Here is a 20,469-nt window from a genome sequence, read left to right on the forward strand (position 1 = left end):
TGCACTGCAGATGAATTGATGAAAATACTATTTTTGTTTTTTACAGTGCAAATATTTACAATCAAAAGTAGTATCAAGTGAGCACTGTGTAATTTATATATTGTATTGTAATTGAAATGAATGTTTTAAAATGTAGACAAATATCCAAAAATATTTATAATAAATGTAAATTGTTATTCTGTTGTTTAACACAATAAACTGTGATTAAAACTATGATTAATCATGACTTTTGTAATCTCACCATTGGACGTGATTTTTAAATCATTTAGTAGCCCTAAATATCTATCAAAGGGAATAATTTGATTTGCTTACAGTACCATGCACAAAGTAGTATGTATTATTGAATGTGAAATACATTCTACTCAGGTGCAACATTTACGTGATAAGGAGCAGCGTCTAAACCAAGAACTAGAGAGACTGCGCAGTCACCTCTTAGAAATGGAGGACTCCTATACACAGGAAGCTTTAGCTGCAGAGGACCGAGAAACCAAACTAAGAAAGAAAGTCACGGTTTTGGAGGAAAAACTAGTATCCTCTTCTACTGCAGTGGAAAATGCCAGGTAATATTTGCCTTGATGCAACATCCGCATTTCCTTGGATAATTGCCGTATTCTAGAGTGATGATGTGATTTTTATTAGCTTTAAAGAGCTTAGATATGCCCTGGATTCTCCCTACCCTATAACCCTCACTCCAGCCTTCATTTTCAAAAAACAGAATAATGGCAATGAAGCGTGTACATTTTTCATTTATTTCTGCTCTCCCCCCTCTTCCCCCGCCCCCCAAATGATTACTTTAGTTCAAGACCTGAGCAATAGCCAGGTACATCTGCTACAATTTCATATTTATTTAAGATACAGAAACACTTACCTCTTTGGGTTGGTTTTCCATACGTATCTATGGCAGATGTAGTACCAGTAGGATACACGAGAGTCCTCACAGGGGGCAGGAGCTGTCAAATATAAGCCAATTATTTTATTTAATACAGTGGTTCTCCACCCTTGGCCCATAGGGCGCATGCGCCCCAATTAACACATAGCTGTGCCCCAGCTGTGCTTAAAAAAAATTCAGTTTTCCATACTGGCTCCGGCCAGGGGTGGGCTGGCTGGCCAAAGGAAGGATGCCGCAGGGAAGATGAAGAAGCCCCCTGTGTTGGGAGAAGAGCTTAGTCTGCTGCTTCCTCCCTCCTATCTCCACACTGCAGGAACACTTCTGACTGAAAAATCCATTGGTAGGAGGTGGTGAGTCCTCAATCTGCGTCAGCCACAGGCATCCTTCCCCTCACCCCACCCCCAGTTTCTCCAAGCTCACTCCAGGACTGCCAGCTCCAGGGTACCACATCCTGTCATTGTCTTCTGTGTATGCTGAGTCCTGTTTGTGCCATCAGAGGCAGTGGGGAAAGAGGAGAGATGGGAGAGGACATGGGGAAGAGAAGAGGATGGAGGAATAGAGCAGAGGGGAGGGGAATAGGGCAGGAGACAGTGTGGAAGGGAAAGCGAAAGGGAAAAGGGATGGGACAGCGGGACTTGAGGGCGCTCATCTGCCCTTCCTCTGCTATGTCCAGACCCAGAGCTAATAGCCAAAGCAGGAAGCTGCCCTTTAGGTCCTATCTGTAGGGTAAAGCTCGTGTGGAGTGGAAATTTGTCCCATGGACTGCTTCCAAGTTAGGATGGTCTATTACTCAGTGGGTGGATCTCCCCTGTCTCTGACTGGGAGTAGGTGTTGAGGGTCATGTACCTGACCGGGCAACCACAGCAAGTGGGGTATTATATATATTATGTGAATGCAGCCCACATAACACAGTGAGCTGCATATGTGGCCCACGATGAGGACTCACCACCTCCTACCAATGGATTTTTCAGTATGCAGGCTGCCCTGGGGAGAGAGGATCATCTGAGCCCCCTCTCACTGCAGCAGCTTGGGGCTAGGTGAGAAGCACTTGTCCATGGCTGCTGTAGCTCCAGCAGGCACAGCCATGGGAGGGGTGCATGTTCCCTTACTTGGAGACAGAGACACACAAACCGATGAACTCTCTTAATTATGTAGTTGATAGCTGTCCCCGTCTTCATCCTTGCCCCATACTGGCCCAGTGGGGTTATAGCTGTCCCCATCCTCATCTCTGGCTCCTTGTTGCCCCTCTGTGGTCCTTCTGCAGTATAAACTCCCTCCTGGAAGACTCCTCCCTTTGTATTTTATGAGAAACAGCTGAATTCCAGGCACATCCCATTATCCTGGCACAACCAAATTATTACCTTGCTTTAAGTTACTATAAGAGGAAGCTGCATACTAAATTTGGTGGCCCTACCTCTTACCCTTTAGAAGTTCTTGAACAAATGGACTCACAGATGGGACAGAAAGATGCGTATTTTTTAAATCATATATATAGTAGCCCAATGTCTGTGATGCTGTAACGCTAGCTGTTCCCTCTGGGCGGCATTATTGCCTCCCGCCGTGGTGCTTGGCTGATTTCTGCACCGCTCAGCCGGGCCGTTGCAGGGGAGCAAGCGGCTGTTTGAGTGCCGTGGTCTCCATGCAGCACCCCCATGTTGCATGGGAAGCACGGGGCCCAAACGGCCACTTGCACTGCTTGCTCTCCCGTGGCAGAGAAGTGGTGCAGAAGTCAGCTGAGTGCCATGGCAGGATGGAAAGAGGTGCAGGGCGGTAACGTACACCGCCAGGGGGTGGGGCCTGACTGTGTGCGTCACGTCACTGCTCGCCCCCCCCCCCCTTCGCCTCCTGCCATGGCGCTCAGCTGACTTTTGGGCTGCTCAGCCAGGCCACCGCAGGGGAGCCCAAACAGTCGCTTTCTCCACTTGCTCCCCCCGGCGGCCCAGCTGAGCGGTCAGAAGTCAGCTGAGCACCACAGCGAGAGGCAAAGAGGGGTGGGGTGGTGACGTGCGGCATGACAGTTGCTCCGGGCCCTGCCCCCTGGCCGTGAACGTCACCACCCTGCCCCCCTTTGCCTCCCACCATGGAGCTCGGCTGACTTCTGCGCCGCTCAGCCAGGCTGCAACACGGGAGCAAGTGGCCATTTGGGGTCTGCGCTCTCCATGCAGCACAGGGAGCGTGGAGCCCAAACAGCTGTTTGGGCTCGCGGTCCCCTGAGTGAGAGGCAGGAGGAGAAGAGAAAAAAAGAGACGGAGAGAGAGGGGGAGGCAGGAGGAGGAGGAGAGAGAGCTGAGGAGGAGAGACCTGAAAATCCTGTCTTATGATGGGCTAATTGGCTAGTATATAAATAGAATCTATGTTCTTCTTCCTGTCTGCTATATTCCCATTTTAATTTAAAATAAATTTGGAGAATGAACAGTTTAGTTTCATAAAAAGCAAGGGGGGGAAATTGTGTCCAAACATTGTTAAACTTTAAAAAATAATTGGCTTCCTTACAGATCTTTGTGACATCTTGTTTCTCTTGCACAACATATTGTTTTTATTGTTCGTTCCTTCAGTCATCAGCATAAATGGTATTAGCACAAAACAAGGATCTTTGCTTTGCAAAATATTTTCTTCCGCTTATTTCTAGAACTATTGGGAAAGGCTGAAAAAAGTTATATAATTGTCTTCCTCAGCAGAGCTCGCTGAACCGTGGTGAGCCCTGCTTGCCCGCTGCGCTGTCTGGCGATCTGCGCATGCACAGATCGCCTAAACCCGGTTCTTCTGGGTTGCAATCTACTCACCACAGGCGAGTAGATTGTATTATTTGTCGAGCCCTGTTCATCAGAATATTTTTCCAAATTTTTCATGTGTTTTCCAGGCAGCTCTAGTTATTTCCCATACATTTTAGTCCTAGCATAAAATGGGAATAACATAGTAGTAAATCAGATCAATAATCTTTTGGTTGTAATAAATAGAGGAATGTGACTTCAAATGGAAAATAAGGAACAAGATCAACTGAACTCTGGAATAGTGAACTTGCATGACATTTGATGGAAAGACACCTATGATTTCAGTGGGAAAAGAATTGGGCCTTTGAGATCAGAACCCTATTTCTATGAAAATACTTTCAGCCTGTATAATCAAGGAAGAAAATAGATATGGTAGAAGGTCAGTTACAAACTGACTAGTCAGCCACTCACCTCATTAGGAACTAGAAGTACACAATCCATCAGCAATGGACCCAAAAGGGAAAAAAGCAGAATACTGTGTTAAATGTAAACTACTAAAAAATCAGGGCAGTATTTTTCCTCTGCATAATAAATTTTCAGAGCTGTTATGAAGTAATGTTAACTTTTGAAAGAACAGCCATAACGTTTTATTCGGAATTGCAAACATTTCAGAGATAGGAACAAGTTCCATTCCCGAGGTGTTCATAACTCTGAGGTTCTTCTGTATTCAGGCAGCATTTTACACACTGTACTATGCTACACTATGTTCCCATTCATCCGATTGGGCTGCGGGACATCCCAGACTTTTGGATCAATGCCAGTTCTATTAATTAACATTGGGGATGCACTGTGGATTCAGATAATTTTGCTTACCTGAGAAAGGGAATCCAGATAATTGGAATTATATGTATGTATGTGTAAACATGTATGTGTATATATTTTTTTTCTTGTGGTGAAGCCATCAAGCTAGTCTGCAGGTGGAATCCTTGCAAGAACAGCTAAACCTAGTGACCAGGCAAAGAGATGAAACTGTTCTTCAGCTTACCATCTCACAGGATCAGGTGAAACAGTATGCACTGTCACTAGCCAACCTGCAAATGGTATTAGAGCAATTCCAGCAAGGTAAGTTACATAAAAAATCTTGAAGAAAAGATTGCACTGAGTATTTTCATTCAGTATAATTGCTGTAGTTTGCAGTGTTTTCAGTTTTGGTGGTCACCACTTGCTTTCAAGTATATTTTAATGTCAAAATTTGTATTTTACTTATAATATGCTTGGAGCACAGGGGTAGGCAGTAATTTTTGAAGGGGAGGCCACTTGAAAAATGTTCAAAGTGTTTGCGGGCCGCCTTGGAGGGGGAAGGGCCTTTAAATAGCAGGAGTTGAAAGGGCTCACATCTAGTGTTGCCTCTATCATTTTCTATCCTTGGGGAGGTTGAATTTTCTTTTGGGCGGGTTGAAATTTCTCATGTGCACCACAGATTTTGTGTGTGTGCATATGTGCACGCACGCAAACGGTATTTAATATGAAATTAAATTAAAAAAAGAAAATTAACACTACCCTTGGAGTACATGTATCAACCTTTCTAACAGCTCAAGCTAGTACAGTACTTGCTACTTCTGACTAATAAGAGCCTAATAGCAAAGGTCTGGCCTTAATGCAATACAATATACCATGTATTATTTAGTAACACAGATTTTTAAAAAATCATTAAGTTCAGAGCTTTAGATATTTGCAACTCTCCAAAACATTCTGTTGCTTATCATAAGTCATTAACACCTTATGCAAACTGTCTGAAATGCAATTATGCAAATGTCCTGGCACACACTTCCATTGCAGCCTGCTCCCCCCATAACCAAGTCAGAGAGAGAGGACTGTAGCTAGTAAGACACCCCAAACAAACTGCCCCCTGCCTCCACCTCACTACACAGATGCCAACACCCAATGACCCTCTCTTTCCCCAACTTACCCTATGCAGTCAGCCCCTTACCTCCCCCTTCCCAGGAGATGGGGTTTTGAGAGTGCTGAGTTTGTCTCTTTCTCCTCCTGCAGAGGGATTCTCTAAACTCCCCTCCCCTCTGATTTCTCATTAGCCAGTTAATTAATCTCTCAGAGCTCCTCAATTCAAGCAGGCACCTAGCTGCTTGCTCAGTGAAATGCCCTTCCCCCTGCAAATCAGCTGAGCTCCCTGCCTGCACAAGACTTTTAAACTTCTGGGCGGAGCTCAGAAAATTGCTGTATGAGTTTGCAGTTGCGCGACTTACAGGGAACCTTGTTGGTGCCTCCCCTGCAGCAACCAGGCAATGTGTTAGCAGGGGGTGAGAGCTGCAGTCTTTCAGTTGCTTCTAATTAAAGGTCTTGTGTCTTTAGCAGCTGCTGGGAAGGCACAAACCTTTTAAATAGAAGCAGTTGAAAGGGCTCCCAGCCTGCTAATGCTTTGTCTGGGAGTCTCCAGGGAGGCACAAGCCCTTTCAACTCCTGCTATTTAAAGAGCTTGCGCCTGCCAGGCACTACTAATGCATTGCCTGGCAGCCTACCGGCAGGCACAAACCCATTAAATAGAAGCAAGTGAAAGGGCTTGCGCATCCCCGGTGGATCCCAGGCAACACACTAGCAGTGGGCCCAGGATCTACAAGCCCTTTCAACTGCTTCTATTTAAAGGTCTCACTGGGAAGTCGCAAGTTCTTTAAATAGAAGCAGGTGAAGGGGCTAGCAGCTCCCAGCCACACCGCTAGCATGTTGCCTTGGAGCTGGGGAGGTGCAAGCCCTTTCAACTGCTTCTATTTAAAGGGCTCACTCCTTCCCTGTGGCTGCTAATAGTTAAATAACGTCTCCCCAGCTCCCAGGCAACGTGTTAGAGGGCAGGTTCAGGAGCTGCTGCATAGGCCAAATGAAAGAGCTTGGTGGGCCAGATCCGGCCTGCTGACGGGCTCTTGCCTACCCCGGCTTAGAGTGAAATTCTGGTCCCATTGAATTCAATGGTAAAAATCCCATTGACATCAGTGGGTCCAAAATTTCATTGCTAGCTGTGTTGTATTTGGATTTCCATAGTTAGTCTTACTGCTTTGCATCACAAAACCTAGAGGATTAGAAAGTGAGAGCTAATTGTATGATGGGTTTTTTTTCCCTTTTAGAGGAGAAAGCCATGTATTCAGCAGAATTAGAAAAACACCAAAAACAAACAGCAGAATGGAAAAAAAAAACTGAAAAACTAGAAGGGAAGGTTGAGTCTTTGCAGGTAGGCGGAAAATTTTTTAAATTACAGTACTAAATATTCCCAGTTGTTGGTTTTTGAATATGTTATTACACCGGAATATATTACAATAGAAGACTTACCTGGCATTGTCTGGGTCTTTCAGGACAGGGGACTTGTGGGAAGTGCAGGTAAGGTTGCCAGGTGTCTGGTATTGACCTGGACAGTCAGATATTTTTACCTGTCCGGTTAAAAAAAAAAAAAAAAACATTCAGAAAACACCGGACACCTAAAATGTCCGGGACTTTCTGATTTTTTTTTTTTTTTCCTGGCCAGGAGGCAAAAATACCAGGTGCTTACTGGGTTCCTCAGAGGAGTTGTCGGGCCCGGAGCAGGAAGACAAGATGATGAATGGCCACTGGCAATCTGTTAGGGCCAAAAAGCCTCAAGGGCATTTCTTAAAGGGGCTGTGCTGGTTTTTTTTTTTTTTTTGCATAACAACTCTCCGGGTCCTCCCCCCTCCCCCCCCCCCCAACAACTTTGGTCTTCCCCCCCTTTTTTTTTCCTCAACAGAATTTTTCCCCCAGTGTTTTTTTGGGGGGAGTAGGGGGCGTTTGGTATTCTTGGTTAAACCATCTGGCAACTCTTAAGTGCAGGAGTTAGAGCAGGTGCATGGGGATGTGGGAGAGAGGCAGGGCAGGAGGTTGAGGACTTGAGGGAATGCAAGAGTGAAGGCTGGGATGGGTGAGTAAGGGCTCAGAGTATGGTGGGTAAGGTCCCATTCATAGGGGTTTTCTCTCCCTCTTTGACTGGCAGAGTCTCCCCCCCAGCCGTCTGGGGCCTTCTGCCCCTCCCCCATAACTCCACCCACCAGAAGATTTCTTCCCTCTTCCCCCGGAGTGCCCCACCCACACGGGGCCTTTCCCACCTTCCGGCACTGTGTCCAGGAGTTTGAGGGGAAGTTTTGGGACAGAGGGCTACTTGGTCTCATGGTAGGCAAGATGGTGGAGCCCCAGCCCTGTTGTCCACTCTCTTGGTGGTGTAGCTGCCCCTCGTGGCCACTCTGCATACATCTCTCTGCTGTGGGCTTGGTTCTCCCAGTGGTCACTCTGAATATCACATCCCTCCTCGCTCTGCCTCCTCTCCCTTTCCATGCTATGGAAAAACTGTTCCATTCCCAGCACTTCCCATTTTCTTGGCACAATCAAACCCTGACTTTGCCTTGCGATAGGATAAGAGGAAGCTGCATACCAAATTCGCTCTTACTATTTAGGAAGACTTCTTGAACGAACAGACTCACAGACGGACGGACAGACATTTCTAATATATCTATGCTTGTAATTCATTAGTAATAGTCTTTGGTTGCAAGGGAGGAAGAAAAGGAGGGCAAGCTAACCAGTAAGATGAAATTTTCCGATTATCTATTTTCCTTGGATTTTTAAAGTCCCAAGTGTTTAAAATAACAGTAATTAAGGTCTTTGAATCTGGAATACTTGATTTTTGTTTTCACAATAGGTAAGTGTGATAGTGATTTTCCCTCCCTTGCAGGAAAGTTTAGAGGAAGCAAATGCTGCTTTGGATGCAGCATCAAGGCTAACAGAGCAGTTGGATCTCAAAGAGGAGCAGATTGAGGACCTTAGGAAACAAGGTAAACAAGTTGATTTTTTTTCTAAACGTGTGCAAGAAATTGAGGAGATTGTTAGCTTTTCAGTAGAATCACACTAAGATGTGAACTGGTCTTTGAGTGTTGGTCCCTGTATGGATTTCACTTTTAGATACAAGTGTTCTCTAGTCACTGGGACTGAAAAAGTCTTATTCATTGGTCCACACCTGCTCCTTTGGTCTCCAAACCACATGCATAAGGAGCAGTTCAGACCAACCACCTAATTTGGAACCAAACCTCCAGTACCTAAAGCTGATCCTTTCCCTTCATTCTGTAACTATTCAAAATTACATGACATTTTGTGGACCTATAGAGTTTTTGCTATCTAGTATTAGTATAGTTAGTGTTAGAATCCCACCCCAGCTTCTCTGTTACGGGAGTTAGATTATGCCCAGGATATGAGACTTCAAAAATGATTTCCTGTCCTTGCTGCTTTTCAGTCTGACAGCCACTAAACAGGCCCTTACTACTGTCAGAGAAGCTCATGCCTTCACTAAATTCAGTGTCTGGCACTTTTCCTTGCCAGACAAAGAAGATGCTAGAACACTGGCTTAGCAAGAATCTCATGGACCATACAATGGGTCTTCAGACAGTCCCAAACTAGGGGGGCAATGATCTAGATTTGTTGCTCCTCTTTACATTAGCTGCATCTATCCAACCTCCTCGGTCCAGAAAATATTTTTGGCAGAACACTCAGGAGCTGCCACTGATGTTGATATCATAAGCACTGTATTCCAAGGTTCACTTCAGTGGCCACGGAGCCTAATTTTCCTGATTTTGGATAGTAACAACAGACAGATGAATGATATTATCCCTTCCAGCTATACAAATAATTTCTCTCTCTGTCCTATTCTAATCCCTGTTCCCTACTATTCTTCAGGAACCACTATGACAAGGAAGCAATGAAGGGGTGCCACATTAGCATCAGAGAGAAAGATATTTCTTTAAATATTTCCTGCTCCGTAAGAAGGAGGGTGGAGACATATTCTTTACTCATGTCAACTCAGTGTTTTTATTTGTAAACAGAAATGTTGCATTATCACAATGGCATCAGTAATTCCATCCTAGATCAAAGACACTTGGTTCATAGCCCTTGACATGAAAGCTGCTTATTTTCATGTGGACATTCTCCCTTCTCTCAGAAGGTTTCCTCAGATTTGCAGTGGGTCTGACCACTACCTGTATAAAATGCTTCTATTTGGCCTTGCATCAGTAGCAGAATAGCTTAGTTGCAACAGCTCCACCGTGTCCCCATGCTTAGATGACTGGCTTCTGAAAGGCACGTCCTGACCTAAAGTCCAGGTATCAATTCCATTGCTGCTTCATCTCTTAACATTCTTGGGTATCTTATTGAACTTGGAAAAATCTACTCTGACCCCAACATAGTCCATAAAATTTGGAGGAGCAACTCTGGACTTGATCAGGGCAAGGTCTTATTTTGCTACAGGCATATTCCATGTCACAATCGATCTGACCAAATCATGTACAACCCTCAGACATCAATTTGGATGTGCCTCACTCTTCTGTGTCATTGTGTACTTATGTGAATTGATGCCATTTACCAAATTCCACTTATGTTGCTGACATGCTTGCTCTGAACAGTATATATACTCTCAAGATGATGGCTTCGCTGACATAATGGAAATACCCTCAGTGTGAATGTATAGTGCCCTTTCCTTCTCCCCACACCAGATAATGGTAATTACAGATACTTCTTTGTTGGGCTGGGGAATTCATATAGATCAGGGATGGGAAACCTTTTTTCAGTGAAAGCCACTGACTCTCAGGGTGCATCTAGACAACATCCTTCTGTTGGAATAAGCTATGCAATTTGTGTTAATCAAATTGCGTAGTTTATTCTGAGTCTAGGTCAAAAGAGTTTATTTTGAAATTTGGTGCTGTGTAGACAGTGCCAAATTTCAAAATAAGGCACTATTCCGACAAATCCCTTAACTCTTGTGGAATGAGAGCTACAGGGATGCTGGAATAATGCACCTGCTATTTCGGGAAATGGCGTTTAAAAACGTGGTGGTGGTATTTCGGATACTTCCAGTATCCCAAAATAGAGCTGCAGTCTAGATGTACCCTCAGAAAAATCAGTCGGGAACCACACACAAATGGGGGGACGACCTCTCTATTCACCTGCTCCCAAGGTGGGAAGCAAAAAAACTCTGCTCTTCACTTATACTTAAGAGTGCTCACCATGCTTCAGCCCTGCAGTGGGGGGGCAGGGTGCCGAGGTTCAGGGTTTCCTCTCTCAGCGGGGCGAGCCAGCACTTCTGCTTCAGGCTGTGGTGCAGAGATTTGCCACAGGCCGGGTTAAATTAACCCAGGCGCCTGCCCCGATACAGATGATCACACTTGAACGTCTAACTCTCTTGGAACTAAAAGCAGTCTGAAGTCGTCATGGCATTCTTATCATTCTTTTATATCCTGATAATATTAGACAAAATTGTGACAATGTGCCACATAAACAGGGAGGGGCTAAATCCATCCACCACACATGGAAATGGTAAATTTATTGAATTGGTGTATTAGGAACAATATTATGGTGTCATTGCACCTACGGGATGCCCCAATTCACTGCCAGACAGCCTCACCAGACATTTTGACACTGATTATGAATGGGAACAACACAACAAGGTGGGAGAATAACATTTTCATTGAGAGGGGAGCTGCTGCTTGAGATACTTGAATCCCATGTGATCAGGAAGCATGACACATTTTGTTCCAAGAGACTTCAGGGACACAGCTTCAAAGGCAGTATTCTCCTGTTGTCCTAGATATGCTTTTCCTCCCATTCTGCTATTTCCTCAGTTTCTATGGAAGATCCGGTAGGACAGAGCACTTAGTTAGTCATTCTCATTGCTCCCTAATGGCCCAGGCAATTGAAAGCTATTCATTCTTTAAATCACCCAATGACATCAAGGTTTCTGAAGTGTCTCCCCTCAGTGTTGAAACCAAACCCCATCGTGGGAACTCATCTTAGTATTCTCGACATTAATTAGGCTCAAGGTAATCAGTTATTTTTTAACAACAAGTAGTAGTTCTGTGGCACCTTAGAGACTAACAAAAATATATCTAGTATGAGCTTTCTTGGAAAAAAACCACTAAAGATTGCTGTCACTTTTGCCAGATGTGTAGGTGAACTCATCACTACAATGGCTGATCCACTATATGCAGTATTTCACAAAGATAGTCTTTCTATGCCTGCACCTGAAATCACTTTAGGGGTGAATTTTATACTTCTACATAAATCAGGCAATACACTTACTACTGTTTTTTTGTGATGTCTCCTATCACCAATGAAGAGAGCAGACTTGTTACTTCAGGGTGAGATGTGCATTAGTACTTTACCTGCAAAAATTAAAATGATCAGAATGTCGCATACATTATCTTTTTCTATAGCAGAATGAATGAGAGGGCAAGCTTTATTCTCTCAGGGTGTGTCTTGGGTTGTGTCTCCTTTCCTGCAAAAGCAACCTCAGTAATCACTTCATGAGTTGTCCTTAGTAGGGATGTAACATTTAATCAACTAATCGATGGATTTTCCATCAACTAGTCGATAAGCAAGTGAGCTCAGCCCAGGAGATAACCCTGCTGCAACTCTGCCTTTTAAATGTATTAAGAGCTTACAGGCTCTTCATAAATTCAGAAGGCTAAAGCACAGTGTGTGTGTGTGTGTGTTTGGGGGTGGGGGGGTCCCAGCATGAGCTGGGACAGCTGATTATTGGATCACTCAGGGTCTCCCCCTCTCCTCCCTACTGTACACAAGCCTTTTAAATACATTTAAAAGGCTGGTGTGCAACAGTGGGGACCCAGCACAAACTGGGAATGAGCTGTCTCAGCTTGCACTGGGTCCTTCCTGCTGCGCTTTAGCCTTCTAAATGTATTAAGAGCTAATAGGCTCTTAATACAATTGAAAGGCAGAATTGCAGCAGGATTAGTTCCCAGGTTTCTGAGCCCGGCAGGCTCTTAATACATTTAAAAGGCTAAAGAGCAGCAGTAGGAACCCAGCGCAAGCCAGGAATCAACTGTCCCGTCTCGCACTGGGTCCCCCCTGCTGCGCTTCTGATTTTTAAAAAGCAGAGGCACAGTGTCTGAGACTGGGTGTGAACCAGGAATCAGCTGATTCCTGGCTCGCGTCTGATCCCACTACCCCTCCCCTGTCATCCGTGGAGAGGGTGTTGTGGGAGAACTGGCTTTTAAGCCGGCTCCTCCCAGTGCAAGCTCCTGCTCCCCAGCTTGATGCTTCTGATAGAGGCAGCAAGGGTGAGGAAGCTACTAGTCAAGTGACTAGTCAGCTATCTGATAAGCTTTTGTGTATTGGATAGTCGACTAGTTGCTTACATCCCTAGTCCTTACTTACATTCAGAAAGCAGAAATGTGGAGCTCTAGCCATACTTTCATAAGGCATAACACCCTAGTTCAGGCCTCTATCTTTGGGGTGTCAATCTTGCAAGCATTTAAACTGCCTGCAAGTTTGTCCCCTCTTCAAATATGCGTATTGCTTGAGGGTCATCCACAGCAAAATACAAACAGGAACGAGCACTCGAAGAAAGGGGTGGAGTTCTTGGAGGTGTGTGGTCTTTATCTATGTTGCACTAGCTGCCCTCCTTTCCCCAGCTGACCCCAGGCTCCGTGCAGCACTGCCCCTTTGAAACACCACAGTGGTGTTTCAAAGAGCAGTGCTATGGAAACACCTGTGATCAACATGTTAAAAAAATTAACACGTCAATGCTTTCCTGTGCTAATCGTGGGTGTTAACATGTATTAATTAACATTCCTGCTTTAGATCTTTAAACAATTTGCAGTAGAGAGAGAACCAGAGGTGGTTGGTAAGCAAAGAGCAATTTATATTTATGCTTTGTGCTTATTTTTTAAAATTTTCTTAATAAAGCGTCAGATCGCTTCACATACAGCTAACTCCCATTGACATCATTGGAAGTTATGTGCCTACCTCTGAGATTGGTTTAAAGACTGTATTTTTGTTTCTGATTTCACTTATTTTGGAATACAAGATTCTTCATTGCCCTGTTGTTTAGAAAGATGCTTTGCACATATTCTTAGATTAAATATTTTTAATGTTGATAGATGTTGTTATATTATACGTTATTTTTAAGACAAAACTTGGCCAGACGGTGAAGGAGTTTGCCAGGAGAAACAGTTTTGAAAAAGATAAATTGTTTTTGCTTTATGACTGCACATAGACATGAATCATATAAAGAAGAGTTGTGTGGCATTTTCTTTCATAAACAAGCTGCAGATTAATGATTCATTGACAAAGAGCTTTAGCATTAAAACAATGTAAGCAAACTTTTAAAAAGCACAGTAATATTCCAATGAAAATTATCAACTCTGCTTTTACATACCTTTATTAGCACATTGTATGATACAGCCTCAAGTTCACATCGCAAAAACGTAATTTTGAAAATTTAGGTATTTGTATGAGACAAAACATCAGTAAGGTTAGATTTGTGAAAATATTAGTTTTTAAACAGATACCTCTGATGCAGTTCAGATAATGAGTATATAGAGAACTTTGGGGTTCATATTGTTTTTATTTTCTTTTTGAATCAATTAATTTGAGTTGTTACCAGAGTAGGGATGTAAGCAACTAGTTGACTACCTGATAAGCAAATACTTATCCGATAGTCAAATAGGAACTCGACTGGTTGCTTTCCCCTCCCTCCCTCCCTCCCCATTGCTGCCTCTATCAGAGAGACGCAGCAAGGGGGATGGGAAAGCATGACGCAGTGCTGTGGGGAGCCGCATAAAAGCCAGTTCCCCCCAGCACCATCTCTGCGGGCATTAGGGAGGCAGATGGCATAAGAGAAACAGCGTGAACAGGGATTGAAACAGTCCCACTTGTGCCAATGCAACTGCTGCTCTTCTTCCTTTGAAATGGTACAGGAGTCACAAGTGGCTCTTGTAATTTCAAAGGAAGAGAGGCAACGAACCTGCTGCATCTCTCTCTTTGAAATATACAATAATCTTGGGTAGCTCTTGTGTGTTTCAAAGGGAGAGAGGCAGGGAGATAGCCAGAACCCCACTTATCGACTAATTAAGTAGTCGATGGAAATTCCAATGACTACTCGATTAGCTGATTAATTTAAATTTAACATCCCTACACCAGAATAGTCTGATAGTATGTTAATGTTGTGCTAGCTCTGCTGTATAGCTATATCAATATAATCCAGACTAGATCTATAATCCCTTCTACATTAGTCATTTTCCTTTCTTAAATAAGATATACAGTTAATGCTATTGCCTTCAGTTTTATGGTGGTTGATTGATCTGCTTTGCCATTACTGTATTTGTACACTCTGCTTTCACTCTGCCCATCTCTGCATAGATTCAGGCTTGATGAGAATCTGGCGGTAGGAAGAGAGTCAGAAAGTGTCCACATTAATTAATTTGTATGAAGATGAGGTGGTGGCAAAAGGTCATTTATACACTGCAGTTATTAGCAACTCTTGTTTTTTTGCTCATTCTCTTCTCTTCCCCCCTGTCAATGAGAAATTATTGGAGGATCCTCCTTCTTTTGAGTTTCCCAGGGGGGAAGAAGCCCGGTGTGTCTTGTTGTCCACTAGAAAGAAGAATATCATCTGCTGTTGTGCAACGAACATATTCATCTGATTCCTACTGCTCGTTTTAAAACTTTTTTGGTGTTTTTATTTTTGTTTGCTCCTTATATGCATTGATCAACTTATTCTTCTTCCTTAAAACAAACTTTTCCTTTTAAAACAAACAGATAAGAATGCTTGGGGTCAAAGATGAAGTGGGGATGCAAAGTAATTTTGCAGCTCTCTGCTATTTTAGCAACCATTTTCCAAAAAAAGTGTGACTCTTAGTTGATTCAATAAGTGTTTACTGAAATTCCAGCTGTGTGTGTGCAAAACTTGGCCTCCAATGTGTTAAGTTAGGGGTATTTTCCCAAGTTCACACATGACTTCTGTACATCCTAAATTAAATAGCAAGCTGCTATATGAACATGCAGCTAGTTAACTTTTTTGGTTTTAGTTCAACCGTCTGTATGGCTTGATTTCAGCACAGCCATTCCCTGTGAAACTCTCACCAACACCAGGGGCCAAATTGAGCCTCGGTGTAAGTGGACAAAACTCACCTTCTTTTGTGAGAGGATGCGCTCATGCCAGGGTAAATTGAATCCCATATTTTTTTATTTGATGATTATGATTGTGGGAAATGAGGGTCTGTAGGGTTGAACTTAAAGGTAAGTTTAATTCTTCTTATTATTATTTCAAACTATAAAGTGTTCTTTGCAGCGTTGTTTTAGCCATGTTGATCCCAGGATATATGAGAGAATATCCAAATCTGAATAAGAGCTTTGTAATTCTAAAGCTTGTTTCTTCCACCAGCAGTATTTGCTCCAATAAAAGATACTATCTCACCCACCTTGTCTCACATTTGATGTATAAGGGAAATAACATTTTACTTACTTAGAAGTATCTGTCAGATAGATTTTTGTGGATTTTTAAGAGAAGGCTCTCAGTTTAAAATCTTACATATTCAAGAAAGCATATATGTCCTCTTGAACACGGGCCAAATACATTCCCAGACAGAGCTTTGTTGGCCAAAGCTTTTGGAGAATTTCTTTATGGATTTTTTTTGGGGGGCAGGAGAATTGATATTTAATGGGAAAAATAGAAGACATACCAGATGCAGTTTTTTGAATTCCCATAAATAGTTAACCAATTATTAGAGACTGTCATATAAGACTTGTTTAAGACGATCCATGCTGAATTTCAGTTCAGCTCCCTTCTATTATGCACTGTTTTCATAGCCATGAAGTGAATGATTAAATTGTATTCAACTGTGAATTATTCTTGTGATGTTACAATATTTTAATAGACTCCACATCAGAAATCTGTTTGCTTCTAAACAATTTATTCACTCTACACATGGTTGTGGGTGTGTAATAGCCATTAAATTGACTCTTATTAACCTTATGATAGAAGATAGTCTTTAAAGTGACCCTTAGAGAGCTCATGATGGAATAAATGTTTTGGCAAAAGCAGAATCATATATTTATCATTAATAATTTAATTTTAAAATGTATCGGCAATGTTTGTTTTGACTATGAGGATAACTTTTTAGATGGATAGTTGAAAATTAGCATAGACTATAGCAGGGGTGGGCAAATTCTGGCCCGTGGGCCAGATCTGATCCGCAGGATTGGTCCCTGGCAGACCCTGTGTCCATGTTTATCTGCTTCCTCTGCAGGTATCAGAGGATCGCAGATCTCTTTGGCTGCAAGTCACCATTAGCAGCCAATGCAAGCAGCGGGAAGCAGGGTCCCAGTCTGCAATGCTTCCCACCACTCATGTTGGCCGCAAATGGAGATTCACAGCCAATCAGAGCTGCAATCCTCCAATACCTGTGAGGCACAAGTAAAATTAGTGGCAGCAGCCTGCTAGGGACTAAGCCTGGGGGCTGCCATCTTTTTATTGCCCATCCCTGGTCTAAAGCAACATCATTACGCTGAAATCTGGTCAATATTTTATTTTATTTTTTTTTTTTTTTAAAGAGGAGAACTGTTAAAAGTTAATTTCAGATATATCTGCTTCTGTCAATGTTTTGATTTTGTAATGGTATGTAAAGTCCCATGGGAAGCAAGACTAAGAGGAAAGACAACTGAAGAGAGTTGGCAGTTTTTAAAAGGGATATTATTAAGGACCCAAAAGCAAGCTAGTCTGCTGTGTAGGAAGATAGAAAATATGGCAAAAGACCGCGTTGGCTTAACCAGGAGATCTTGCATGATCTAAAACTAAAAAAGGAGTCATATAAAAAGTGGAAACTAGGATAAATTACAAAGGATGAACATAAGCAAACAATACAGGTATGCATGGGAAAGATTAGAAAGGCAAAGGCACAAAATGAACTCAAACGAGCTAGAGACATAAAGGTAAACAAGAAGACATTCTATAAATATATTAGAAGCAAGAGGGAAAACCAAGGATAGGGTAAGCCCACTGCTCAGTGAGGAGAGAGAAACAGTAACAGGAAATTTGGAAATGGCAGAGGTGCTTAATGACTTCTTTGTTTTGGTCTTCACTAAGAAGTCTGATGATGAAGGAATGCCTAACATAGTGAATGCTAGTGGAAGAGGGTAGGTTTAGAAGTTAAAATAAAAAAAGAACAAGTTAAAAATTACTTAGAAAAGTTAGATGTCTGCAGGTCACCAGGACCTGATGAAATGCATCCTAGGATACTCAAGGAGCTGATAGAAGAGGTACCTGAGCATTTAGTTATCATCTTTGAAAAATCCTGGAAGACAGGAGAGATTCCAGAAGACTGGATAAGGGCTAATATAGTGCCCATTTATAAAAAGGGACATAAGAACAACCCAGGAAACTACAGACCAGTCAGTTTAACTTCTGTGCCAGGAAAGATAATGGAGCAAGTAATTAAGGAATTCATATGCAAACACTTGGAGGTAGTAAGATTATAGGTAACAGCCAGCCTGGATTTGTAAAAAAAAAAAAAAAAAAAAAATCATGTCAAACCAATCTGATAGCTTTCTTTGATAGGATAACAAGTCTTGTGGATAAAGGAAAAGTGGTATATGTGTTATACCTAGACCTTAGTAAGCCTTTTGATATGGTCTCGCATAATCATCTTATCAATAAACTAAGCAAATATAACTTAGATGGGGCTACTATAAGGTGGGTGCATAACTGGCTGGATAACTATTCTCAGAAAGTAGTTATTAACAGTTCACGATCCTGCTGGAAGGGCATAATAAGTGGGGTTCCGCAGGGGTCTGTTTTGGGACTGGGTCTGTTCAATATCTTTATAGATTTAGATATTGGCATAGAGGGTATGCTTATTAAGTTTGCAGAGGATACCAAGTTGGGAAGGGTTCCAACTGCTTTGGAGGATAGGGTCATAATTCAAAATGATCTGGAGAAATGGGATGAGGAATAGGATTAAGTTTAATATCGACAAATGCAAAGTACTCCACTTTAGGAAGGAACAATCAGATTGTCACATACAGAATGGGAAGCAGCTATCTAGGAAGGAGTACTGCAGAAAGGGATCTAAGGATCATAGTGGACCATAAACTAAATATGAGTCAGCAGTGTGATGCTGTTACAAAAAAAGCAAACATGATTCTGGGATGCATTAACAGGAGTGTTGTGAGCAAGACATGAGAATTCATTCTTCCGCTCTACTCTGCGCTGATTAGTCCTCAATTGGGGTATTGTGTCCAGTTCTGGACATCATATTTCAAGAAAGATGTGGAGAAATTGGAGAAGGTCTAGAGAAGAGGAAGAAAAAATACTAAAGGACTAGAGAACATGAGCTATGAGGGAAGACTGAAAGAATTGGGCTTGTTTAGTTTAGAAAAGAGGAGACTGAGGGTACGTCTAGACTACAGGCTTTTGTCGACAGAAGTTTTGTCTACAGATACTGTCGACAAAGCTTCTGTCGACAAAGAGCGTCTAGACTACATTCAGTTCTGTCGACAAAGCAAGCTGCTTTGTCGACATAGCAGTGTAGACGCAAAGAACAGTTAAGATGCAATAACGCCTTCTGTCGACAGAACTCTGTCGACAAAAGGCGTTATTCCTCGTAAAATGAGGTTTACCAGTGTCGACAAAACTGCTGAGTTCTGTCGATGTTATGTTGACAGAACTCAGTGGTAGTGTAGATGCAGGTTTAGTTTTGTCGACAAAAGTCCACTTTTGTCGACAAAACCCTGTAGTCTAGACACACCCTGAGAGGGGACATGATAGCAGTTTTCAAGTACCTAAAGGAGTTTTATGATGGGGAAGGAGAAAAATTGTTTTCCTTGGCCTCTGAGGACAGGACAAGGAACAGTGGGCTTAAACTGCAGCAAGGGAGGTTTAGGTTGGACATTAGGAAAAACTTCCTGCCTGTCAGGGTGGTTAAACACTGGAATAAGTTGCCTAGGGAGGTTGTGGAATTTCCATCTCTGGAGATATTCAAGAGCAGGTTAGATAGATATCTATCTGGGATGGGCTAGACGGTGCTTGGTCCTGCCATGAGGGCAGGGGACTGGACTCGATGACCTCTCAAGGTCTCTTCCAGTTCTAGTGTTCTATATTCTATGATGTTTTCAAAAATGATTTTTTCTTCCCTGTTACACAAAATACTGGATCAACTAAATTACATTCAGAGCTGTCATCTTTTCTTAAAATGTCTTGGGTAATCCCACATGCTAAGTTTTTTTATATAAATTATGATAATTTATATAGTTAAAACCTTCATTTTAAATGCAGTGTAATCCCCATCCTCAATGTCTAGCATTTACAAAACTTTTGTAATTTGCAAGTGTATGTTTGTATTTAAGCTTTGCTGAGATACTCTGGCACTTTATGCATCAGGATGATTCGCTGATAAAATCAATTCTCAAAGTTTATTAATGCTAATATGTAGAATTTCTAAGCATCCTCTTGCATTTTGAATATAATTGATAGTGTTGTACAATAAAAAGTCTGATTATTAAAGGGGTATGTGTTAGAGAGTAATCGTGAACAGAGATCAATCAATCTCTAAATAGTATATATAAAAGTTTTTACTTTGTTTTGAATAAAAAGTTTAATCCTTATGCCCCTGGAGTAAGATTTTTCCCAACGTGAAACTAGTTACTTTCTTTCCACTCTGTACACTGTAAAATCAGTTTGTGAAGCAAAACTATTAGTTATATATGGAGTCCTCAAACAGGATACATTAGAACTTATCAATTTTATCGCTCAGGTCTTTGATGTATGTAGAAAGTCCTGCTGAGGGTGGCATGGGGGGAGGAGTTGTTAACTGAGAGAACCTCACTGTGCCAACATGATTGTGGGCTGAATTTTGTGAAGGATTACAATCCATGTGGAAATTAGAGTGAAGTATTTTTCCATGTATGTCAGATCATTTGTAACAAAAAAGATAAAGTTGCCCCCAAATACGTATTTACTTATTGACTTTGCTTAGGAATTTTACTAGCATATGTTATTGATAGGGACTAGTAGATGTCCAT

The 20,469-nt window shown here is 42.3% G+C and overlaps 1 protein-coding gene across 2 annotated transcripts in view; it reads left to right on the top strand.

Moving 5' to 3' along the window:
- Nucleotides 1-20,469, top strand: part of TRIP11 (thyroid hormone receptor interactor 11) — an 83,640-nt gene that overhangs the window by 49,611 nt on the left and 13,560 nt on the right. For both annotated transcript variants that reach the window (XM_075926705.1, XM_014578874.3), the window contains 4 exons: nt 367-560; nt 4,559-4,722; nt 6,735-6,838; nt 8,342-8,441. In XM_075926705.1, the coding sequence (XP_075782820.1) occupies nt 367-560; nt 4,559-4,722; nt 6,735-6,838; nt 8,342-8,441 (562 nt within the window). The remainder of the gene's footprint in view (nt 1-366; nt 561-4,558; nt 4,723-6,734; nt 6,839-8,341; nt 8,442-20,469) is intronic.

Source organism: Pelodiscus sinensis, chromosome 4, assembly GCF_049634645.1.
Source record: "Pelodiscus sinensis isolate JC-2024 chromosome 4, ASM4963464v1, whole genome shotgun sequence".
Lineage (NCBI taxonomy): Eukaryota > Metazoa > Chordata > Testudines > Trionychidae > Pelodiscus > Pelodiscus sinensis.